The 18,713-nt window shown below is 36.0% G+C and overlaps 1 protein-coding gene across 1 annotated transcript; it reads right to left on the minus strand.

The window, feature by feature from the left end:
* Positions 1 to 3,650: 3,650 nt before the first annotated feature.
* LOC139849252 (uncharacterized) lies at positions 3,651 to 4,268 on the minus strand. The gene has a single exon (XM_071838914.1). The coding sequence runs from the start codon at positions 4,266 to 4,268 to the stop codon at positions 3,651 to 3,653; it is 618 nt and encodes a 205-aa protein (XP_071695015.1).
* Positions 4,269 to 18,713: the final 14,445 nt, after the last annotated feature.

An 18,713-nucleotide genomic window follows, 5' to 3' on the forward strand; every position in this document is an offset into this window, starting at 1 on the left:
TCTCTGGCCAGGTAGTGGCGCGGCGCGCCACATCCCCGCGCGGCGCGCGGAATCGCCTGGCCAGATTCTGCTCACCTTGGCGCATTTCACGCGAAATGTTTAACTAGCTATCGACCTCCGATTCACATGAAACTTGTTCTAATATGCTTATATATGAATAAAAACCTCAGAAAAATAGTTCGGGACCGAACCCGAACGTGTTGACTTTTTCGTTGACTTTGACCAAGTTTGACTTTTAGTCAAACTTAACCAAACTTTTATACAATCATTCTAACATGCTTTTATACTTGTTTCTTGCATGAAACTTGACAATTTGCTTCACATGCTATATTAATCGAGTCGTAACGAGCCATAGGACTAATTGAACATCTTTGACCCTTCGTGACTATCGTTATTGATACAACCTATTTGTTTAGGTCAAGACTAGCATTATTCTTTGCACACGTGACTTGTCGAAGTACTTTTTGGTTCGTGCATACAAGGTGAGATCATAGTCCCACTTTTACTCTTTTAGACTTACTTTTGGGATGAGAAAACATAAACGATTCTTTTGAACTAAGTGAACACAAGAACGGGAAAACAAACATTCTACATACGAGTTTAGAACGAAAATCCTCAATCCGATTATCATTAGTTACATCAGATGGTGTAAGCGAGAACTTATGTTATATGGCCATATGGGTTTGACAAACCCTCATTCAAACGGTTCGCTACCGTTTACGAATGAAATATATTTTCGGGAACAGTGTTGTTCTAGCACTAATTGATGGGGTATTCAACGGACGGAACGTTAAGCTTTGATAATTGGGTGCTCGTGAATATTAACTTTTAGAATGTACTATGGCTTTATCGATGTTGCAAATCTTGTGGTTCAACTTACTATTACTCATTTACTTATTTAAACCTATGATTTCACCAACGTTTTCGTTGACAGATTCTCTATGTTTTTCTCAGGTCCTTGAACATTAGGTGATACATGCTTCCGCACATACTATTTGATACTTGCATTGGATGTCGAGTATACTTGCTTACGTGGAACGTCTTTTTGACTACTTTTAATCGTGTCGCACGTGTTTCATACAAACTTTAAACATTGTTATGTACTTGTTATGGAAACTACTTTTGTAAACATTGAAACACCCTTATTTATGAAATGAATGCGACATACTTTTCGGTCAAACTTTGTTATAAAGACTTACGACCATGTAATGGGACCATACGTAGATGACGCCGTCATTTGACGATTTGTCGGGGTCGCTACATCCCGTCGGTTCTCTCGACCAATTCCACGAGAAGACTAAACTCGAATCAATTTTTTTCACCCGGTCTTTAAGTGTAGCGCCTTTGTCTTGTTCTAATATGTAGAGTCTCGGGAACAAGTTAGAGAGCTTGCCCCCTCCACTCCATTGCTCATGCCAAAATGAAGTTGTACCACCGTCGCCTAAAGATTTCACGAACGAACTCTTGAAGGGAACCCGAAGATCATCCATCAAATCACCTGCAAAAAGAATGTTACGCCAAGAGCCTATTGTAGGTCGATGATGTGACTCACCTTCCAACAATAAACCCCCATTTGACCCATGAATGCTACGAATCACCTTGACCCATAGGGAGTCAGATTCGGTTAAGAACCTCCACCACCATTTCCCTAGTAAGGCAAGATTCTTCGCTTTTAAGGAACCGAAGTTTAACCCCCCGTTTTCGTAAGAAGTGATGACATTTTCCCATTTTACCCATGAAATTTTGCAAGTATCCGACCCACCCCCCCAAAAGAAATATCTCCTCACACTCTCGAGTAATTTAATCACACTAGGTGGAGCGCGAAAGATCGAAAAGAAGTACAATGGGAGACTATTTAAGACCGACTTGATGAGAACTACCCGACCTCCAAATGACAACGAACGCATTTTCCAACTCGAAAGACGCTTCTTGAACTTTTCAATTACCACATCCCAATCATTAATTTTATTCATTTTGGAACCGATTGGGAGCCCGAGATAAGTGCAAGGGAACGTGCCAACTCGACAACCCAGGAAACTAGCTACAAAGTTGGTTTCTGTCTCATCAACTCCAATACCAAACACACTACTTTTTTGAAAGTTGACCCTCAAACCCGAAGCGAGCTCGAAGTACTTTAAAAGTTTCCCAAGGTTAATAATATTCGTCCGATCCCATTCCCCGAAAAAAATTGTGTCATCCGCGTATTGAAGGTGCGACACCAAAACTTTTTCACTTCCAACCTCAACCCCTTTGAACAACCCTTTTTCCACGGCTAATTTTGTAAGAATATTTAGTCCTTCGGCCGCAAGGATGAAAAGAAAGGGAGAAAGAGGATCTCCTTGCCTAACTCCCTTACTTATCGGGAATTCACGAGTGGGGGATCCATTGATAAGTATGGAGATTGAACTTAATTTAAGGCAACATTCAATCCACCTTCTCCATTTTTCCCCGAATCCCATACACTTCATGACGTCTAGCAAAAAACACCAGTTGATACTATCGAAGGCTTTCTCGAAGTCTACTTTGAAGATAATACCTTTTTTGCGGTTAACTTTCAAGTAATCAATAGTTTCATTAGCAATTAAGACGCCATCAAGGATGTAGCGCCCTTTTAGGAAGGCACTTTGTTCATGACCTACGAGTTTAGGAATTACTTTGCGAAGCCGGTTGGAGAGGATTTTCGAGACAATTTTATAATAGCTCCCGATTAGGCTAATCGGGCGAAACTCACCGAGGCACTGTGAATTAGGACTTTTCGGGATAAGAGTAACGAAAGAAGCGTTACATCCCCTTGAGATTTCACCATTTTCCCAAAACTAATTGATTGCTTCAATGAGGTCACACTTGATTATATCCCAAAAATTTTTATAGAATCTAAGATTAAAACCATCCGGTCTGGGCGCCTTGTTACTACCACAATCACGAATAGCCTCTAGGATTTCGGTTTCTGTAAATGCCACTTCAAGGTCAGAGGCCTCAATTGTGGAAATGGAGGGGTATTGTAGATCTTCTAGAGAAGGCCGAAGCAAATCAGCTTCATGGAATAAATTGCTGAAATGTGACCAAGCTTCGTCTTTAATATCTTTGGGATTTTCACTCCATACATTGTTGATCATAAGGCCTCTGATGTTGGACTTGTTTAGATTGTTTCGAATAATGCCATGAAAGAACTTAGTATTCTCGTCTCCGTCTACCGCCCATCGGACACGGGCCTTTTGCTTTAACATACGCTTCTTTTGCCTGTCCTTCTCGACCCACAGTTTTCTAGCCTCGTTCCATTGTGCAGTTTCTGCATCATTTAACGGTTGTACTTCAGCCTTTAGTTTGAAGGTTAAAGCTTTTGATTTATGAGCATCAATTTCAGTGTCAAGGTTCCCGAACTTCTGTTTGCTCCATGACTTCAGTACATCTTTTAGTCGCCTGAGTTTCTTAAAGAACCTGCAGTCTTTTTGAAGCATGTGCTCACATTCCTCAGACCACGATTGGGATACAACATCTTTAAACTCCGGGTCGTCTATCCAAAAATCAAAGATCTTGAAGGGTTTTGGCCCAAAATCTTTGTCATCATCCTTTAATAAAATCGGGCAATGATCGGAGGTTAGCCTTTCCATAGCCACTACAGAAAGATTGCCCCATAACGATATGAAGTTTTACGAAACTAGGAACCTGTCAATTTTACTGAACTTGATGCCATTATCACAAACCCTTGTAAACTTTCTTCCGCCCATAGGAATGTCAACCAAGTTGTTATTCAAGATGAAGCTATTGAATCGTCTAGCTCGATTTTCATTAAAAACACAATTCAATCTCTTCGTCTCGTCTCTAACTTCGTTGAAATCGCCACACAATACCCATGCCTCTTGCGGATCATTTTCAATTAGTGCAGAAAGTGAGTTCCACAACAATTGTTTCTTTGTATCATCGTGTGGCCCATACACATTCACAACGTTAAGCTTTTCACTCGAAGATTTCCATGTACCTCGAACACCAATAACACGATCAAAAATAATCACATCGTAAGCATCAAAAAGAGTTGTGTCCCAGATTAATAGTTGCCCCCCCGACAGTCCTACCATGGGTTGTTGAATGAATTCACAATCAACCGATCCCCAGAAAGTTTGTATCCACGAAAGATTCACAGGGTGGAGTTTAGTTTCTTGAAGAGCGAGGAAATTTGGTTTTTCTTTTAAAATTAGCCTCTTAGTGGGACCATATTTGCTATCCAACCCCGACCCGAAAGCCCTAATATTGTAAGTAATAATCTTCATAATGAAAGCAGTTAATGACGAAGTAAGATTAGGTAGGATATTACCTAAACATCTGCAGGTTTCTTCTGCCACTTAAGCCCCAATTGACATCCATATTCATAGACACTTTTGGGATTTAAGGGGTTTGAAGTGCACGATTCGCCTTTTCGATGAGGATTATGAAGTTTCAAATTCAAAGGTACCTGTGAGGTATCTGTCTCATTCACACTGCAGCTGCTTGATCTAGTCGCATAGTTATTTGCACATGAAGTACATCTAGATCTAAGAGGTTGTCCACCATTCTTACCTTTCCTGGCACTGTTCTTTAAATTCATAATTCTCAAAGAGGTCTTCCACTTGGTGAGGTTGGACCAGCAACAATCATGTTTAATAGGCTTAACCCCAGATGCTCCATTCGTTTGCTCAGAAGCATAGGTCGATGCTTTGTTTTTCTTCTGACTTTTGGTTGAATTGATATTAGGTCTTGTTGAGTGAACAGATGCCGATTTAGTCCCAGCAGAAATATTGTTCCGCTTATTTGAAGGCCTATTAGAAGTTTGGGTTTGGTTATCCATATTTAACGGCCCACCATTAGATTTGCCCAACTTGCTGGAAGGCCCATTTTCAGTTGGGCTTGAGATTGGGTTCATGTTTGCTTGGGCCATCATATTTGGAGATGAAGGGGGTCCAGTAGCATCCGAATTTGCATCCATATCCTTCCCATGCTCACTATAGATTTCATTGGAGGTAGGGTTATGTTTATTGCTATTTAGGTTATCGAGTGACTCTGGAATATGGCTGTGGGTCCCTTGCAAGCCGTCATCATCATTATCATTTGTTTCTAGGACCTTGGAAGTTGGAGTGTCTCTTTCTCCCATAACCATAACATCATTAATGTCCTCGAATAATCCGAATAATCCCCCCAATCCAACACATCCAGACTCTTCATCTTCGTGTACCTGAGAATTCACCGGATTCTGGTTATCATCATCAGAATCATTATTCGCGTCCTGGGATTTATTTCCATCATTATTTGGATCAAGTTCACCATGCTCAGGATTGGGGTTGAGAAAATTATCATCATCATCTTCATCAGAAATATCGAATGTGTCGTCCACGAAGTCATCATCTTCATCGCTATTATTCTTGTCTTAATCTTCGACAAACCTACTTGAATTTGCAGGACTAAAGTTGACCTGCACTTTTCTCTGAAGGTCTTCTCTGATAGACACATAACATAACGTTTCACCATCCATTAGTTTAACCGGACCATCATAATGGACTGTTGGATTTCTGGAGTAGATTAGGACACTAGCTTTGTTTAGATTTTGATTTTCATCCAATAGACTACAGTTGTCCATATCAAGAATTTTTCCCCACCATCCGGCAATTTTCTTGAAGTTGGACTCATTCCATGAGGTGACCGGGACTCCAACGATGTCAATCCATAACAGCTTACCCAGGGATCTGATAGGCACATTGTGACGATCGCTCCAAATCCATATGGACGAACACGTCATTCATTGATTTCATTGCGAGGTATTTGACCTCTATATGATACGTTTTATAAACATTGCATTCTTTTGAAAAGGCACACCATAAATGAATATTTAAATCAAAGGTTTTCGACATCTGATGATTTCTACATATAGACAATCACCATAAATAATAGTTTACAACAGTACTTCCGTTGACAATGCAGTCAAAATAAGATACATGGTGATGATTTGGTGAATGCAACGTTTCCTTGAAAAATATGTCATGTAAGACTCCATGCACATAGCTTGTCTAACATCTAAGCAAACAGCGGAAGACTTCTAGGAAACCTGAGAATAAACATGCTAACAAGTGTCAACACAAAGGTTGGTGAGTTCATAGTTTTAATGTTTCGTATAATCTGTATATAAAGGTGGATCACAAGATTTCAGTTGTTTCATCCAGAAATGTTTATCAAAATATTCTACGAAATTGAGCACCCTGGTAACTAAACTTTAACGTATATATAATAAGTACCCCTGTTTTAACATACATGCTGAAATGTCCCGTTCTTATTGATTAAAAACGTTCCATATTAATTGATTTCGTTGCGAGGTTTTGACCTCTATATGAGACGTTTTTCAAAGACTGCATTCATTTTAAAATAAACCATAACCTTTATTTCATCAATAAAGGTTTAAAAAGCTTTACGTAGATTATCAAATAATGATAATCTAAAATATCCTGTTTACACACGACCATTACATAATGGTTTACAATACAAATATGTTACAACAAAATAAGTTTCTTGAATGCAGTTTTTACACAATATCATACAAGCATGGACTCCAAATCTATGCGACAGCGGAAGCTCTTAATAATCACCTGAGAATAAACATGCTTAAAACGTCAACAAAAATGTTGGTGAGCTATAGGTTTAACCTATATATTATCAAATCATAATAATAGACCACAAGATTTCATATTTCAATACACATCCCATACATAGAGATAAAAATCATTCATATGGTGAACACCTGGTAACCGACATTAACAAGATGCATATATAAGAATATCCCCATCATTCCGGGATCCTCCTTCGGACATGATATAAATTTCGAAGTACTAAAGCATCCGGTACTTTGGATGGGGCTTGTTGGGCCCAATAGATCTATCTTTAGAATTCGCGTCAATTAGGGTGTCTGTTCCCTAATTCTTAGATTACCAGACTTAATAAAAAGGGGCATATTCGATTTTGATAATTCAACCATAGAATGTAGTTTCACGTACTTGTGTCTATTTTGTAAATCATTTATAAAACCTGCATGTATTCTCATCCCAAAAATATTAGATTTTAAAAGTGGGACTATAACTCACTTTCACAGATTTTTACTTCGTCGGGAAGTAAGACTTGGCCACTGGTTGATTTACAAACCTATAACAATATATACATATATATCAAAGTATGTTCAAAATATATTTACAACACTTTTAATATATTTTGATGTTTTAAGTTTATTAAGCCAGCTGTCCTAGTTAGTAACCTACAACTAGTTGTCAACAGTTAGATGTACAGAAATAAATCGATATATATTATCTTGAATCAATCCATGACCCAGTGTATACATATCTCAGTATTGATCACAACTCAAACTATATATATTTTGGAATCAACCTCAACCCTGTATAGCTAACTCCAACATTCACATATAGAGTGTCTATGGTTGTTCCAAAATATATATAGATGTGTCGACATGATAGGTCGAAACATTGTATACGTGTCTATGGTATCTCAAGATTACATAATATACAATACAAGTTGATTAAGTTATGGTTGGAATAGATTTGTTACCAATTTTCACGTAGCTAAAATGAGAAAAATTATCCAATCTTGTTTTACCCATAACTTCTTCATTTTAAATCCATTTTGAGTGAATCAAATTGCTATGGTTTCATATTGAACTCTATTTTATGAGTATAAACAGAAAAAGTATAGGTTTATAGTCGGAAAAATAAGTTACAAGTCATTTTTGTAAAGGTAGTCATTTCAGTCGAAAGAACGACGTCTAGATGACCATTTTAGAAAACATACTTCCACTTTGAGTTTAACCATGATTTTTGGATATAGTTTCATTTTCATAATAAAAATCATTTTCCCAGAATAACAACTTTTAAATCAAAATTTATCATAGTTTTTAATTAACTAACCCAAAACAGCCCGCGGTGTTACTACGACGGCGTAAATCCGATTTTACGGTGTTTTTCGTGTTTCCAGGTTTTAAGTCATTAAGTTAGCATATCATATAGATATAGAACATTTGTTTAGTTGATTTTAAAAGTCAAGTTAGAAGGATTAACTTTTATTTGCGAACAAGTTTAGAATTAACTAAACTATGTTCTAGTGATTTCAAGTTTAAACCTTCTAATAAGATAGCTTTATATGTATGAATCGAATGATGTTATGAACATCATTACTACCTCAAATTCCTTGGATAAACCTACTAGAAATGAGAAAAATGGATCTAGCTTCAAAGGATCCTTGGATGGCTTGAAAGTTCTTGAAGCATAATCATGACACGAAAACAATTTCAAATAAGATTTCCACTCGAAATAAGATTGTTATAGTTATAGAAATTGAATTAAAGTTTGAATATGATTATTACCTTGTATTAGAAAGATAACCTACTGTAAGTAACAAAGGTTTCTTGATCTTGGATGATTACTTGGAATGGATTTAGAAAACTTGGAAGTAAACTTGCAATCTTGGAAGTATTCTTGATTTTATGAAACTAGAACTTTTGGAATTTATGAAGAACACTTAGAACTTGAAGATAGAACTTGAGAGAGATTAATTAGATGAAGAAAATTGAAGAATGAAAGTGTTTGTAGGTGTTTTTGGTCGTTGGTGTATGGATTAGATATAAAGGATATGTAATTTTGTTTTCATGTAAATAAGTCATGAATGATTACTCATATTTTTGTAATTTTATGAGATATTTCATGCTAGTTGCCAAATGATGGTTCTCACATGTGTTAGGTGACTCACATGAGCTGCTAAGAGCTGATCATTGGAGTGTATATACCAATAGTACATACATCTAAAAGCTGTGTATTGTACGAGTACGAATACGGGTGCATACGAGTATAATTGTTGATGAAACTGAACGAGGATGTAATTGTAAGAATTTTTGTTAAGTAGAAGTATTTTGATAAGTGTCTTGAAATTTTTCAAAAGTGTATAAATACATATTAAAACACTACATGTATATACATTTTAACTGAGTCGTTAAGTCATCGTTAGTCGTTACATGTAAGTGTTGTTTTGAAACCTTTAGGTTAACGATCTTGTTAAGTGTTGTTAACCCAATGTTTATAATATAAAATGAGATTTTAAATTATTATATTATCATGATATTATGATGTATGAATATCTCTTAATATGATATATATACATTAAATGTTGTTACAACGATAATCGTTACATATATGTCTCGTTTCAAAATCATTAAGTTAGTAGTCTTGTTTTTACATATGTAGTTCATTGTTAATATACTTAATGATATGTTTACTTATCATAATATCATGTTAACTATATATATCCATATATATGTCATCATATAGTTTTTACAAGTTTTAACGTTCGTGAATCACCGGTCAACTTGGGTGGTCAATTGTCTATATGAAACCTATTTCAATTAATCAAGTCTTAACAAGTTTGATTACTTAACATGTTGGAAACACTTAATCATGTAAATAACAATTTCATTTAATATATATATAAACATGGAAAAGTTCGGGTCACTACAGTTTCTACCCGTTAAATAAATTTCGTCCCGAAATTTTAAGCAGTTGGAGGTGTTGACGTATCTTCTGGAAATAAATGCGGGTATTTCTTATTCATCTGATCTTCACGCTCCCAGGTGAACTCGGGTCCTCTACGAGCATTCTATCGAACCTTAACAATCGGTATCTTGTTTTGTTTAAGTCTCTTAACCTCACGATCCATTATTTCGACGGGTTCTTCAATGAATTGAAGTTTTTCATTGATTTGGATTTCGTCCAACAGAATAGTGAGATCTTCTTTAGCAAAACATTTCTTCAAATTTGAGACGTGAAAAGTGTTATGTACAGCTGCGAGTTGTTGAGGTAGCTCCAGTTGGTAAGCTACTGGTTCGACACGATCTATAATCTTGAATGGTCCAATATACCTTGGATTTAGTTTCCCCCGTTTACCAAATCGAACAACGCCTTTCCAAGGCGAAACCTTAAGTATGACCATTTCTCCAATTTCATACTCTATATCTTTTCTTTTACTGTCTGCGTAGCTCTTTTGTCGACTCTGGGCGGTTTTCAATCGTTGTTGAATTTGGATGATTTTCTCGGTAGTTTCTTGTATTATCTCCGGACCCGTAATCTGTCTATCCCCCACTTCACTCCAACAAATCGGAGACCTGCACTTTCTACCATAAAGTGCTTCAAATGGCGCCATCTCAATGCTTGAATGGTAGCTGTTGTTGTAGGAAAATTCTGCTAACGGTAGATGTCGATCCCAACTGTTTTCAAAATCAATAACACATGCTCGTAGCATGTCTTCAAGCGTTTGTATCGTCCTTTCACTCTGCCCATCAGTTTGTGGATGATAGGCAGTACTCATGTCTAGACGACTTCCTAATGCTTGCTGTAATGTCTACCAGAATCTTGAAATAAATCTGCCATCCCTATCAGAGATAATAGAGATTGGTATTCCATTTCTGGAGACGACTTCCTTCAAATACAGTCGTGCTAACTTCTCCATCTTGTCATCTTCTCTTATTGGCAGGAAGTGTGCTGATTTGGTGAGACGATCAACTATTACCCAAATAGTATCAAAACCACTTGCAGTCCTTGGCAATTTAGTGATGAAATCCATGGTAATATTTTCCCATTTCCATTCCGGGATTTCGGGTTGTTGAAGTAGACCTGATGGTTTCTGATGCTCAGCTTTGACCTTAGAACACGTCAAACATTCTCCTACGTATTTAGCAACATCGGCTTTCATACCCGGCCACCAAAAATGTTTCTTGAGATCCTTGTACATCTTCCCCGTTCCAGGATGTATTGAGTATCTGGTTTTATGAGCTTCTCTAAGTACCATTTCTCTCATATCTCCAAATTTTGGTACCCAAATCCTTTCAGCCCTGTACCGGGTTCCGTCTTCCCGAATATTAAGATGCTTCTCCGATCCTTTGGGTATTTCATCCTTTAAATTTCCCTCTTTTAAAACTCCTTGTTGCGCCTCCTTTATTTGAGTAGTAAGGTTAGTGTGAATCATTATATTCATAGATTTTACTCGAATGGGTTCTCTGTCCTTTCTGCTCAAGGCGTCGGCTACCACATTTGCCTTCCCCGGGTGGTAACGAATCTCAAAGTCGTAATCATTCAACAATTCAATCCACCTACGCTGTAGTGACCCGAACTTTTCCATGTTTATATATATATTAAATGAAATTGTTATTTACATGATTAAGTGTTTCCAACATGTTAAGCAATCGAACTTGTTAAGACTTGATTAATTGAAATATGTTTCATATAGACAATTGACCACCCAAGTTGACCGGTGATTCACGAACGTTAAAACTTGTAAAAACTATATGATGACATATATATGGATATATATATATATATATAGTTAACATGATACTATGATAAGTAAACATATCATTAAGTATATTAACAATGAACTACATATGTAAAAACAAGACTACTAACTTAATGATTTTTAAACGAGACATATATGTAACGATTATCGTTGTAAAGACATTTAATGTATATATATCATATTAAGAGATATTCATACATGATAATATCATGATAATATAATAATTTAAAATCTCATTTGATATTATAAACATTGGGTTAACAACATTTAACAAGATCGTTAACCTAAAGGTTTCAAAACAACACTTACATGTAACGACTAACGATGACTTAACGACTCAGTTAAAATGTATATACATGTAGTGTTTTAATATGTATTTATACACTTTTGAAAGACTTAAATACACTTACAAAAATACTTCTACTTAACAAAAATGCTTACAATTACATCCTCGTTCAGTTTCATCAACAATTCTACTCGTATGCACCTGTATTCGTACTCGTACAATACACAGCTTTTCGATGTATGTACTATTGGTATATACACTCCAATGATCAGCTCTTAGTAGCCCATGTGAGTCACCTAACACATGTGGGAACCATCATTTGGCAACTAGCATGAAATATCTCATAAAATTACAAAAATATGAGTAATCATTCATGACTTATTTACATGAAAACAAAATTACATATCCTTTATATCTAATCCATACACCAACGACCAAAAACACCTACAAACACTTTAATTCTTCAATTTTATTCATCTAATTGATCTCTCTCAAGTTCTATCTTCAAGTTCTAAGTGTTCTTCATATATTCTACAAGTTCTAGTTACATAAAATCAAGAATACTTTCAAGTTTGCTAGCTCACTTCCAATCTTGTAAGGTGATCATCCAACCTCAAGAAATCTTTATTTCTTACAGTAGGTTATCATTCTAATACAAGGTAATAATCATATTCAAATTTTGGTTCAATTTCTATAACTATAACAATCTTATTTCAAGTGATGATCTTACTTGAACTTGTTTTCGTGTCATGATTCTGCTTCAAGAACTTCGAGCCATCCAAGGATCCGTTGAAGCTAGATCCATTTTTCTCTTTTCTAGTAGGTTTATCCAAGGAACTTAAGGTAGTAATGATGTTCATAACATTATTCGATTCATACATATAAAGCTATCTTATTCGAAGGTTTAAACTTGTAATCACTAGAACATAGTTTAGTTAATTCTAAACTTGTTCGCAAACAAAAGTTAATCCTTCTAACTTGACTTTTAAAATCAACTAAACACATGTTCTATATCTATATGATATGCTAACTTAATGATTTAAAACCTGGAGACATGAAAAACACCGTAAAACCGGATTTACGCCGTCGTAGTAACACCGCGGGCTGTTTTGGGTTAGTTAATTAAAAACTATGATAAACTTTGATTTAAAAGTTGTTATTCTTAGAAAATTATTTTTATTATGAACATGAAACTATATCCAAAAATTATGGTTAAACTCAAAGTGAATGTATGTTTTCTAAAATGGTCATCTAGACGTCGTTCTTTCGACTGAAATGACTACCTTTACAAAAACAACTTGTAACTTATTTTTCTAACTATAAACCTATACTTTTTATGTTTAGATTCATAAAATAGAGTTCAATATGAAACCATATCAATTTGATTCACTCAAAACGGATTTAAAATGAAGAAGTTATGGGTAAAACAAGATTGGATAATTTTTCTCATTTTAGCTACTTGAAAATTGGTAACAAATCTATTCCAACCATAACTTAATCAACTTGTATTGTATATTATGTAATCTTGAGATACCATAGACACGTATACAATGTTTTGACCTATCATGTCGACACATCTATATATATTTCGGAACAACCATAGACACTCTATATGTGAATGTTGGAGTTAACTATACAGGGTTGAGGTTGATTCCAAAATATATATAGTTTGAGTTGTGATCAATACTGAGATACGTATACACTGGGTCGTGGATTGATTCAAGATAATATTTATCGATTTATTTCTGTACATCTAACTGTGGACAACTAGTTGTAGGTTACTAACGAGGACAGCTGACTTAATAAACTTAAAACATCAAAATATATTAAAAGTGTTGTAAATATATTTTGAACATACTTTGATATATATGTATATATTGTTATAGGTTCGTGAATCAACTAGTGGCCAAGTCTTACTTCCCGACGAAGTAAAAATCGGTGAAAGTGAGTTATAGTCCCACTTTTAAAATCTAATATTTTTGGGATGAGAATACATGCATGTTTTATAAATGATTTACAAAATAGACACAAGTACGTGAAACTACATTCTATGGTTGAATTATCGAAATCGAATATGCCCCTTTTTATTAAGTCTGGTAATCTAAGAATTAGGGAACAGACACCCTAATTGACGCGAATCCTAAAGATAGATCTATTGGGCCTAACAAACCCCATCCAAAGTACCGGATGCTTTAGTACTTCGAAATTTATATCATATCCGAAGGGTGTCCCGGAATGATGGGGATATTCTTATATATGCATCTTGTTAATGTCGGTTACCAGGTGTTCACCATATGAATGATTTTTATCTCTATGTATGGGATGTGTATTGAAATATGAAATCTTGTGGTCTATTATTATGATTTGATAATATATAGGTTAAACCTATAACTCACCAATATTTTTGTTGACGTTTTAAGCATGTTTATTCTCAGGTGATTATTAAGAGCTTCCGCTGTCGCATACTTAAATAAGGACGAGATTTGGAGTCCATGCTTGTATGATATTGTGTAAAAACTGCATTCAAGAAACTTATTTCGTTGTAACATATTTGTATTGTAAACCATTATGTAATGGTCGTGTGTAAACAAGATATTTTAGATTATCATTATTTGATAATCTACGTAAAGCTTTTTAAACCTTTATTGATGAAATAAAGGTTATGGTTTGTTTTAAAATGAATGCAGTCTTTGAAAAACGTCTCATATAGAGGTCAAAACCTCGCAACGAAATCAATTAATATGGAATGTTTTTAATCAATAAGAACGGGACATTTCAGTTGGTATCCGAGCGTTGGTCTTAGAGAACCAGAAAATTTGCATTAGTGTGTCTTATCGATTTTGTTAGGATGCATTAGTGAGTCTGGACTTCGACCGTGTTTTCTTTAAAAATGATTGCTTAACATTTTTGTTGGAAACTATATATTAATAACATGTATATATTATGTGATATATTAATCTCTTAACATGTTTGATATTGTGTGATAGATGTCTACCTCTAGCACAAATTCCATTAACTCACCTAATAATAAAGAAGAGTCGAATATATATTGGACTGATTCACAAGTTCCCGAAGAAGAACCGGAAGAAGAATCAGAACCGGAAGAAGAATCAGAACCGGAAGAGGAGGAACCGGAGGAGGAAATAGAACCGGTGGGGGAAATAATAAAACGGTTAAGTAAAAGAAAATCCTCAACCAACCGACCAAGGTTAATTATGGTCAATGGTGTTTCTGGCAAGGAAGCAAAATATTGGGAGGATTACCAATTCTCCGATGAATCGGATTCCGACGAGAATTCCTATGATGTTATAGAAATTACCCCAACTGAATTTAAAAAGGCAAAAGAAAATAATAAGGGAAAGGGCATAAAAATAGAGAAATCTAATTCCAACCCCGATGAACTTTATATGTATCGTCAACCCCCGAAGTCCTTAAGTTGTAACAATGACCCGGGAACCTCTAAACCACCAGGTTTTTCTAAACCAATGTGGAAAACGACGGCTCGTATTAGGGGAACATCATATATCCCTAGAAACTTGGCAAAACAAACCAAAACCGAAGAAGAAGAAACAAGCGAGTCGGAATAAGATAGTTGTATTCGTGTGGTGTAATATATGTAATATAGTGTGCTTATGCTTTATGATATATGTAAAAATTGCTTGTATTAATAAGTATTTTTTTTTTATGAATCTAACTCTTGTCTATTTTACAGTATAAAAACACAAAATGGATAGACAACCCAATATTTTAAGAGACCTACCCGGAGACATGATTGATGAAATCTTGTCTAGAGTCGGTCAGAATTCTTCGGCACAACTATTTAAGGCGAGATCAGTTTGTAAGACATTCGAAGAACGTTCCAAGAATGCCTTGGTTTATAAAAGGCTTTCGTTCGAAAGATGGGGGATATCACATTGGGAAATCCATAAGTTACGATGTGTTTACTTTGACGCATATATTGCGGGGAACCCAAATGCTATTTTACGCAATGGGTTAAGAAATTATTTTGACTCAATATATCCGAATATTGGACTTCGTGATTTAGAAAAAGCGGCTAACATGCAACATAAAGAAGCATGTTATGCTTACGGATTAGTAATGTTCGCTTCTCACCAAAGTGAGAACAAGAACATCGGGCTACAACTATTAAACAAAACGTTCCCACAAGTGACGGAGTCGGTAATTGGGGTAAGAAATGAGGTTTTTAGATTGTTACGGGACTGTTGGACATTACGTAACCCTCGTCCCTTTGACGACGTTACAACATGATGTCTTATCAACGGCCATAACGGTTATTTTCCACAAGACCAAGGATGGGAAGTAATCCTAGTAAAACCAGAATGCATGACTTGTTTCTGGACGTATGAATTACGTGTCTTTATTGCCTTTGCTGAACGACTTGTGTACTAGCTAGAATTATCTTCACAACCATCTTGTATCAAATTTATTGTGTGCTATATTTCATGCTATATGTAAAATAAGCGGTATTGTAAGTTTGTAAAATATTGTGTAAAAGTTAGAACGCGAAATATTATTATAATCAGTTTTTCATATAGAATTGTAGTAGTTGAATTGTATATTAGCTACTAAGTATGAACTTAACGGGTAGGTACTACCCGAATTTAAACTTATAAAACGCTAATATGAAGAAAAAGCTTTTATAAATGAGTTCATATTATGCTACGAAATACTATTAACTACTCTTAATATTCTGTATGATTAACTTGTTCCATTTGACTATTTTGAAGGAAATGGCACCGACTATACCAACAATAACCTTGGATCTAGCAGTACAGGAAATCGTGTAGGATGCACCTACAAAGAATTCACTGCCTGCAAACCTTTGGAATTTGATGGAACCGAAGGACCGATCGGATTGAAACGGTGGACCGAGAAGGTCAAATCGGTGTTTGCCATAAGTAAGTGTACTGAAGAGGACAAAGTGAAGTACGTTACGCATACCTTCACAGGTTCTGCGTTAACATGGTGGAATACCTATCTAGAGCAAGTGGGACAAGACGATGCGTACGCACTACCGTGGTCAGCATTCAAGCACTTGATGAACGAGAAATACCGTCCCAGAACCGAGGTCAATAAGTTCAAGACAGAACTTAGAGGGTTACGAACCCAAGGATTTGATATTACCACGTACGAAAGACGATTCACAGAATTGTGCCTATTGTGTCCGGGAGCATTCGAAGATGAGGAAGAGAAGATCGACGCGTTTGTGAAAGGATTACCGGAAAGAATCCAAGAAGATATAAGTTCACACGAGCCCGACTCCATACAACAGGCATGTAGAGTGGCTCACAAACTAGTGAACCAGATTGAAGAAAGAATTAAAGAACAGACTGCTGAAGAGGCCAATGTGAAGCAAGTCAAAAGAATGTGGGAGGAAAACGGTGATAAGAATCACCAATACAACAACAGCAGCAATTACAACAATAATCGCAACAATTAATTCAACAATCGCAACATCAATCGCAACTACAACAAACGGCCCAACAACAACAACAACAACAACAACAACAACAACAACAACAACAGCAACTACAACAATCATCCCAACAACAATAATAACCGCAACAACAACAACAATCAGAAGCAGCTATGCCAAAGGTGTGAAAAGTATCACTCGGGGTTCTGCACCAAATTTTGCAACAAGTGTAAAAGAAATGGTCATAGCGCGGTGAAGTGTGAGGTATACGGACCAGGGGTTAATAGAACGAAAGGAACAAATGGTGTCGGAACGAGTAATGGCGGAGCAAGTAGTGTCGGAGCAAGTTATGCCAATGTAGTTTGTTATAAATGTGGAAAACCGGGCCACATTATTAGAAATTGCCCGAACCAGGAGAACACGAATGGACAAGGCCGCGGAAGAGTTTTCAATATTAATGCGGCAGAGGCACAGGAAGACCCGGAGCTTGTTACGAGTACGTTTCTTATTGACAATAAATCTGCTTACGTTTTATTTGATTCGGGTGCGGATAGAAGCTATATGAGTAGAGATTTTTGTGCTAAATTAAGTTGTCCATTGACGCCTTTGGATAGTAAATTTTTACTCGAATTAGAAAATGGTAAATTAATTTCAGCAGATAATATATGTCGGAATCGAGAAATTAAACTGGTTAGCGAAACATTTAAGATTGATTTGATACCAGTAGAGTTAGGGAGTTTTGATGTGATAATCAGTATGGACTGGTTGAAAGAAGTGAAAGCAGAGATCGTTTGTTACAAAAATGCAATTCGCATTATACGAGAAAAAGGAAAACCCTTAATAGTGTACGGAGAAAAGGGCAACACGAAGCTACATCTTATTAGTAATTTGAAGGCACAAAAACTAATAAGAAAAGGTTGCTATGCTGTTCTAGCACACGTCGAGAAAGTACAAACTGAAGAAAAGAGCATCAATGATGTTCCCATTGCAAAAGAATTTCCCGATGTATTTCCGAAAGAATTACCGGGATTACCCCCACATCGATCCGTTGAATTTCAAATAGATCTTGTACCAGGAGCTGCACCAATAGCTCGTGCTCCTTACAGACTCGCACCCAGCGAGATGAAAGAACTGCAAATCCAATTACAAGAACTTTTAGAGCGTGGTTTCATTCGACCAAGCACATCACCGTGGGGAGCTCCTGTTTTGTTTGTCAAGAAGAAAGATGGTACATTCAGGTTGTGTATCGAATACTGATAATGCTAAAAATGAACATATATTTCATAGCATTATTCCTCAAGAAAGACAAGCTTTTAGTTGCAATTGTTCTATTTACAAGTGATATTCGTTTAAATAATAAAAGGTGAAGACAAAAGACAGATTCGACGAATTGAAGACGCAAACGACCAAAAAGCTCAAAAGTACAAAAGACAATCAAAGAGGTTCCAATTATTGATAAGAAACGTCTCGAAATTACAAGAGTACAAGATTCAAAACGCAAAGTACAAGATATTAAATTGTACGCAAGGACGTTCGAAAATCCGGAACCGGGACATGAGTCAACTCTCAACGCTCGACGCAACGGACTAAAAATTACAAGTCAACTATGCACATAAATATAATATAATA

The sequence above is a fragment of the Rutidosis leptorrhynchoides genome, chromosome 1 (assembly GCF_046630445.1).
Source record: "Rutidosis leptorrhynchoides isolate AG116_Rl617_1_P2 chromosome 1, CSIRO_AGI_Rlap_v1, whole genome shotgun sequence".
In the NCBI taxonomy this organism is placed as follows: Eukaryota; Viridiplantae; Streptophyta; class Magnoliopsida; order Asterales; family Asteraceae; genus Rutidosis; species Rutidosis leptorrhynchoides.